Source organism: Ylistrum balloti, unplaced genomic scaffold (assembly GCF_031769215.1).
Source record: "Ylistrum balloti isolate Yb309-2 unplaced genomic scaffold, AGI_CSIRO_Ybal_v1 Utg371416, whole genome shotgun sequence".
NCBI classification, from domain to species: Eukaryota; Metazoa; Mollusca; class Bivalvia; order Pectinida; family Pectinidae; genus Ylistrum; species Ylistrum balloti.
Window position 1 is genome coordinate 260,001 of NW_026782744.1, and position 9,630 is coordinate 269,630.

The 9,630-nt window shown below is 40.0% G+C and overlaps 1 protein-coding gene across 1 annotated transcript in view; it reads right to left on the reverse strand.

Annotated features, from left to right (window-relative positions):
• Positions 1-9,426, reverse strand: part of LOC132562432 (carbohydrate sulfotransferase 1-like) — a 20,566-nt gene extending 11,140 nt beyond the window's left edge. Inside the window, exons 1-3 of the mRNA XM_060227174.1 lie at positions 9,331-9,426; positions 7,742-8,072; positions 6,817-6,994 (exon numbers count right to left, since the gene is read on the reverse strand). Coding sequence (XP_060083157.1) covers positions 6,817-6,994; positions 7,742-8,072; positions 9,331-9,426 — 605 coding nt within the window. The remainder of the gene's footprint in view (positions 1-6,816; positions 6,995-7,741; positions 8,073-9,330) is intronic.
• Between the last annotated feature and the right edge of the window lie 204 nt (positions 9,427-9,630).

Consider the following 9,630-nt stretch of genomic DNA (forward strand, 5'->3'; position numbering starts at 1 on the left):
ACATCTACAGTACATCATCATCAGCTCCCACACATCTACAGTACATCATCACCTTCCACACATCTACAGTACATCATCACCCCCACACATCTACATTACATCATCATCACCTCCCACACATCTACAGTACATCATCACCCCCACACATCAACAGTACATCATCACCCCCACAAATCATCATCATCATCATCATCATCATCATCATCGTCATCATCATCATCATCATCATCATCATCATCATCATCATCATCATCACATCTACAGTACATCATCATCACCTCCCACACATCTACAGTACATCATCACCTCCCACACATCTACATTACATCATCATCACCTCCCACACATCTACAGTACATCATCATCACACCCACACATCTACAGTACAGCATCATCACCCCCACACATCTACAGTACATCATCATCACCTCCCACACATCTACAGTACATCATCATCACCTCCCACACATCTACAGTACATCATCATCACCCCCACACATCTACAGTACATCATCATCACCTCCCACACATCTACAGTACATCATCATCACCTCCCACACATCCAAGTACATCATCATCACCCCCACACATCTATATGACATCATCATCACCTCCCACACATCTACAGTACATCATCGTCATCTCACACACACCTACAGTACATCATCACCCCCACACATCTACAGTACATCATCGTCATCTCACACACATCTACAGTACATCATCATCATCACCTCCCACACATCTACAGTACATCATCATCAGCTCCCACACATCTACAGTACATCATCATCACCCCACACATCTACAGTACATCATCACCCCCACACATCTACAGTACATCATCATCACCTCCCACACATCCAAGTACATCATCATCACCCCCACACATCTATATGACATCATCATCATCTCCCACACATCTACAGTACATCATCAGCCCCACACATCTACAGTACATCATCGTCATCTCCCACACATCTACAGTACATCATCATCCCCACACATCTATATTACATCATCATCACCTCCCATACATCTACATTACATCATCATCACCTCCCACACATCTACAGTACATCATCACCTCCCACACATCTACATTACATCATCATCTCCTCCCACACATCTACAGTACATCATCATTACTTCCCACACATATACAGTACATCATCATCACCTCCCACACATCTACAGTACATCATCATCACCTCCCACACATCTACAGTACATCATCATCACCTCCCATACACCTACATTACATCATCATCACCTTCCACATATCTACAGTACATCATCATTACCTCCCACACATCTACAGTACATCATCATCACCTCCCATACACCTACATTACATCATCATCACCCCCACACATCTACAGTACATGATCATCACCTCCCATACATCTACATTACATCATCACCCCCACACATCTACAGTACATCATCATCACCTCCCACACATCTACAGTACATCATCATCACCTCCCACACATCTACAGTACATCATCATCACCTCCCATACACCTACATTACATCATCATCACCTTCCACATATCTACAGTACATCATCATTACCTCCCACACATCTACAGTACATCATCATCACCTCCCATACACCTACATTACATCATCATCACCCCCACATATCTACAGTACATCATCATCACCCCACACATCTACAGTACATCATCACCCCCACACATCTACAGTACATCATCATCACCTCCCACACATCCAAGTACATCATCATCACCCCCACACATCTATATGACATCATCATCATCTCCCACACATCTACAGTACATCATCACCCCCACACATCTACAGTACATCATCGTCATCTCACACACATCTACAGTACATCATCATCATCACCTCCCACACATCTACAGTACATCACCATCACCTCCCACACATCTACAGTACATCATCATCACCCCCACACATCTACAGTACATCATCACCCCCACACATCTACAGTACATCATCACCCCCACCACACATCATCATTATCATCATCATCATCATCATCATCATCATCATCATCATCATCATCACATCTACAGTACATCATCATCACCTCACACACAACTACAGTACATCATCGTCACCTCCAACACATCTACAGTACATCATCATCACCCCCACACATCTACATTACATAATCATCACCTCCCACACATCTACAGTACATCATCACCCCCACACATCAACAGTACATCATCACTCCCACACATCATCATCATCATCATCATCATCATCATCATCATCATCATCATCATCATCATCATCATCATCATCACATCTACAGTACATCATCATCACCTCACACACATCTACAGTACATCATCGTCACCTCCCACACATCTACAGTACATCATCGTCATCTCACACACATCTACATTACATCATCGTCACCTTCCACATATCTACAGTACATCATCACCTTCCACACATCTACATTACATCATCATCACCTCCCACACATCTACAGTACATCATCATCACCCCCACACATCTACAGTAATCATCACCCCCACACATCATCATCATCATCATCATCATCATCATCATCATCATCATCATCACATCTACAGTACATCATCGTCACCTTCCACATATCTACAGTACATCATCACCTTCCACACATCTACAGTACATCATCACCCCCACACATCTACATTACATCATCATCACCTTCCACACATCAACAGTACATCATCATCATCTCCCATACATCTACATTACATCATCATCACTTTCCACACATCTACAGTACATCATCACCTTCCACACATCTACATTACATCATCATCACCTCCCACACATCTACAGTACATCATCATCACCTCCCACACATCTACATTACATCATCATCACCACCCATACATCTACATTACATCATCATCACCTTCCACATATCTACAGTACATCATCACCTTCCACACATCTACAGTACATCATCACCCCCACACATCTACAGTACATCATCATTACCTCCCACATATCTACAGTACATCATCATCACCTCCCACACATCTACAGTACATCATCACCTCCCACACATCTACATTACATCATCATCATCTCCCACACATCTACAGTACATCATCATCACCTCCCACACTTCTACAGTACATCATCATCGCCTCCCATACATCTACAGTACATCATCATCACCTCCCACACATCTACAGTACATCATCATCAGCTCCCACACATCTACAGTACATCATCACCTTCCACACATCTACAGTACATCATCACCACCACACATCTACATTACATCATCATCACCTCCCACACATCTACAGTACATCATCACCCCCACACATCTACAGTACATCATCATCACCTCCCACACATCTACAGTACATCATCATCACCTCCCACACATCTACAGTACATCATCATCACCCCCACACATCTACAGTACATCATCATCACCTCCCACACATCTACAGTACATCATCATCACCTCCCACACATCCAAGTACATCATCATCACCCCCACACATCTATATGACATCATCATCACCTCCCACACATCTACAGTACATCATCGTCATCTCACACACACCTACAGTACATCATCACCCCCACACATCTACAGTACATCATCGTCATCTCACACACATCTACAGTACATCATCATCATCACCTCCCACACATCTACAGTACATCATCATCAGCTCCCACACATCTACAGTACATCATCATCACCCCACACATCTACAGTACATCATCACCCCCACACATCTACAGTACATCATCATCACCTCCCACACATCCAAGTACATCATCATCACCCCCACACATCTATATGACATCATCATCATCTCCCACACATCTACAGTACATCATCACCCCCACACATCTACAGTACATCATCGTCATCTCCCACACATCTACAGTACATCATCATCCCCACACATCTATATTACATCATCATCACCTCCCATACATCTACATTACATCATCATCACCTCCCACACATCTACAGTACATCATCACCTCCCACACATCTACATTACATCATCATCTCCTCCCACACATCTACAGTACATCATCATTACCTCCCACACATATACAGTACATCATCATCACCTCCCACACATCTACAGTACATCATCATCACCTCCCACACATCTACAGTACATCATCATCACCTCCCATACACCTACATTACATCATCATCACCTTCCACATATCTACAGTACATCATCATTACCTCCCACACATCTACAGTACATCATCATCACCTCCCATACACCTTCATTACATCATCATCACCCCCACACATCTACAGTACATGATAATCACCTCCCATACATCTACATTACATCATCATTACCTCCCACATATCTACAGTACATCATCGTCATCTCCCACACATCTATATTACATCATCATCACCTCCCATACATCTACATTACATCATCATCACCTCCCACACCTCTACATTACATCACCATCACCTCCCATACATCTACATTACATCATCATCACCTCCCACACATCTACAGTACATCATCACCTCCCACACATTTACAGTACATCATCATCACCCCCACACATCTATATTACATCATCATCACCTCCCATACATCTACATTACATCACCATCACTTTCCACACATCTACAGTACATCATCACCTCCCATACATCTACATTACATCATCATCACCTTCCACATATCTACAGTACATCATCATCACCTTCCACACATCAACAATACATCATCATCATCTCCCACACATCTACAGTACATCATCGTCACCTCCCACACATCTACAGTACATCATCATTACCTCCCACATATCTACAGTACATCATCATCACCTCCCACACATCTACAGTACATCATCATCACCCCCACACATCTACAGTACATCATCATCACCCCACACATTTACAGTACATCATCATCACCTCCCACACATCTACAGTACATCATCATCACCTCCCATACATCTACATTACATCATCATTACCTCCCACATATCTACAGTACATCATCGTCATCTCCCACACATCTATATTACATCATCATCACCTCCCATACATCTACATTACATCATCATCACCTCCCACACATCTACATTACATCACCATCACCTCCCATACATCTACATTACATCATCATCACCTCCCACACATCTACAGTACATCATCACCTCCCACACATTTACAGTACATCATCATCACCCCCACACATCTATATTACATCATCATCACCTCCCATACATCTACATTACATCACCATCACTTTCCACACATCTACAGTACATCATCACCTCCCATACATCTACATTACATCATCATCACCTTCCACATATCTACAGTACATCATCATCACCTTCCACACATCAACAATACATCATCATCATCTCCCACACATCTACAGTACATCATCGTCACCTCCCACACATCTACAGTACATCATCATTACCTCCCACACATCTACAGTACATCATCATCACCTCCCACACATCTACAGTACATCATCATCACCCCCACACATCTACAGTACATCATCATCACCCCACACATTTACAGTACATCATCATCACCTCCCACACATCTACAGTACATCATCATTACCTCCCACACATCTACAGTACATCATCACCCCCACACATCTACATTACATCATTACCTCCCACTTATCTACATTACATCATCATCACCTTCCACACATCTACAGTACATCATCATTACCTCCCACACATCTACAGTACATCATCATTACCTCCCATACATCTACAGTACATCATTACCTCCCACACATCTACAGTACATCATCACCCCCACACATCTACAGTACATCATCATCACCTCCCACATATCTACAGTACATCATCATCCCCACACATCTATATTACATCATCATCACCTTCCACACATCAACAATACATCATCATCACCTCCCACACATCTATATTACATCATCATCACCCCCACACATCTACAGTACATCATTACCTCCCACTTATCTACATTACATCATCATCACCTCCCACATATCTACAGTACATCATCATCCCCACACATCTATATTACATCATCATCACCTTCCACACATCAACAATACATCATCATCACCTCCCACACATCTATATTACATCATCATCACCCCCACACATCTACAGTACATCATTACCTCCCACTTATCTACATTACATCATCATCACCTTCCACACATCTACAGTACATCATCATTACCTCCCACACATCTACAGTACATCATCATTACCTCCCATACATCTACAGTACATCATTACCTCCCACACATCTACAGTACAGCATCACCCCCACACATCTACAGTACATCATCATTACCTCCCACATATCTACAGTACATCATCATTCCCACACATCTATATTACATCATCATCACCTTCCACACATCAACAATACATCATCATCACCTCCCACACATCTATATTACATCATCATCACCTCCCATACATCTACATTACATCACCATCACTTTCCACACATCTACAGTACATCATCACCTTCCACACATCTACATTACATCATCATCATCATCATCATCATCATCACATCTACAGTACATCATCATCACCTCACACACATCTACAGTACTTCATCGTCACCTCCCACACATCTACAGTACATCATCGTCATCTCACACACATCTACAGTACATCATCGTCATCTCACACATCTATATTACATCATCATTACCTCCCACACATCTACATTACATCACACACTTTTACAAACACATTACCTCTCCTTAGCATTGTTAATCAATTGAGAAATTGTTTATTACTTTCACGTACCTGCAGCTATCGTTGGAGAGGAAGCAAAAACCCTTGTTACGAGAAATGTATTGACCTGGCTCCATGTAACGCTGGAGGGGCTCAAACCTGTACATAAGTCTGTCTATCTGCTGGACAATCTCTCCTAAGAATGTGGAACCTGACCGTAAATACGTCACCAGTAATACCTGGGCCCCGTCTGTAAGATAATGATATAATTTACTGGTCATTATGAAAAATCCCGCTCAATGCAATATTACCGTGTCCCATGATGCGAGTAGAAGATTCTCTTTCGTGTCAAAAAACTCGAGAGAAGTAATTTAAGTACATTGTTTATATATATATATATATATATTATGTATACGCACTTCGTACTGTGCTAATTTACTTACATTGCGATAAAGTCATATCATGTATGGTATAGTAAAAACCTGATACACTGAACAAGTAACACATATCAATTACTTATCAACCCATGTCACTGAAACATGTTTATTTTAATACATTCAAAGAATAGTATGATTGAAAGATGGAAGAACATTTTGACGAGGAACTATGTTGAATTCGGTATCCGTATGAAGTTCGCTGAATGTACATTATCAATCCCTAGTATACTATTTCATTTTACTTTTCGCATGAATCGGTATAATGCTGAATTTAAATTCTGGTATAATTCTATGTACTCGGCCGATGGTCTAAGCTTCCGATTCATCATGAGAACTACCAATAACGTTGTTAGACATATTCTGTTGGTGTAATGATGAACCGTCTATAGTGACATGTTAAATCAGAGACAAATTCTCAGTAAGTCGACAAATAAAATTTATGAAGATATCAAGTCAGAAATTTTATCAATATATGATCCCATGTCAATGAAAATAAAAAAAGTTAAATACACATGCAATTTATGTAGACGATGCATCGGGAGAATTTAAATTCCTCTCACCTTGGGACTTTTCTCTAGTAGCGTCACGACGTTCCTCAATGTCTACAACTGCTTGCTTCCTGTCAGTGTTAACATTTGTGTTCTCTAATTCACGACGTTCCTCAATGTCTACAACTGCTTGCTTCCTGTCAGTGTTAAGATTTGTGTTCTCTAATTCACGACGTTCCTCATTGTCAGCAATTGCTTGCTTCCTGTCAGTGTTAAGATTTGTGTTCTCTAATTCACGACGTTCCTCATTGTCAGCAATTGCTTGCTTCCTGTCAGTGTTAAGATTTGTGTTCTGTAATAAAATTTTACCTGTTCCTTCTGGTTCTAATTTTGTGTCTAGGTACTGAAAAAACACACCTAAAATTAAACAAAAGAGATGCAAGGGAATAGATATTATGATTAAATTGAAAAACATTTTTATCTCAAATCGACAAACGTATTTTAACGAATATTCTGTTTCTTACGAGGTAAAGTTTGTAATTTTAACATTTTTTAAGTTATGGGTATTGTACGACATGAAGAATGAGTAACAACACAACCGCAGTGGTTACTTACAGTAGCAGAACATCACAGCAATAACAATAATCAGAAATATAAAACATCTCCGATATTCTTTGGCGTGCATCATTTTAACTGCTAGCAATGGAAATATATACAGACTGTCCAAGGTTTAGTATTAACATTATACTACAGTTGAAATGATTTTAGATGTGACTGAAATGGTATCAAATTCTATCGACAACACATCTGTTTACTATATTGTGCCTAGGGCATTGTTACCACTATATAGTGTTTACTTAATGTAATGTAGATTTCACTGTGATTGCCACGCAGTACCTAGTCAGATATATATAATTGTAAATAAATAAATTCTCCAGTTATCGTATAGTTCAATAAAAATGTATAAACAACATAAATAGTGTATTGTAATACTAGCATATATCGAAACATATTGAACAATATAAAGAAAACCAACATAGGATATATAAAAATATAGAAATAGGATAAGTTGATGTTTGTCGGCTAGGCAACGACAGAACACAATCAGATAGTATCGAATTGCCACAGGCTTGCAGTGAGAGAGCAATATTTATATGGAAATTTTAATGTGTTGCATTCTGCTAATGGATATGCTTCCAACTCGGTTTGAAATAAATAAACAAAACGGGTACAAAATAATGGTTTCAGTGTTCTTCACAACCTGTTGTTAACGTGCACATGCACTACTAACGACATATTTGTAAATTTTCATTGATTTCCAGGAAATGAATTTCAACCTTATAATCTCTATTTCAAATTAAACTGACCGCATATTCTGGTATTTTATCTATTTTGAATTCATAGACAGAATCCCATCTTTAATTAGCTGGATAATTTGCCTTAAAGCTAGTTGTTTGTCGCCCGCTGGAAAATCACGTGATCGACAGTGTGAATTGATATAAGATGATGCACTGCCTCCAGTCGGCTCTTAGTAATGACATAGGTTAGTCTTAATGTCTATAACGTATTCTTGAATGGAGAGCGTCTCAATATCGTCTGTGTATTGATTGTCCAAATTATCTTCGTTCATCTACATATATTCATCAATGTTTAGAACATACGTGAAAGCTTGAATTATGCTTCTGTCGTCGCCTGGTGTCCACCCCTCCCACGTCACCACATAGAACATATCTGAACCCACCTTCCAAGTCATGCATAGCTGCATCCTAATTTTAATCAAAGTACTGAAAGTACTGAGAGGCTAAACGTATTGAAAAATGTTCACAAATAACCGCTAAGCTATATTACTTTCCCCATACTCCTACACTTTGGAATGCAAAAATTACTAAAATAAGAGACCCAAAGGCTATTTTTCTTAATTTTAAGCGATTTTATATCTACTTTAATTCTTATTTCAAATT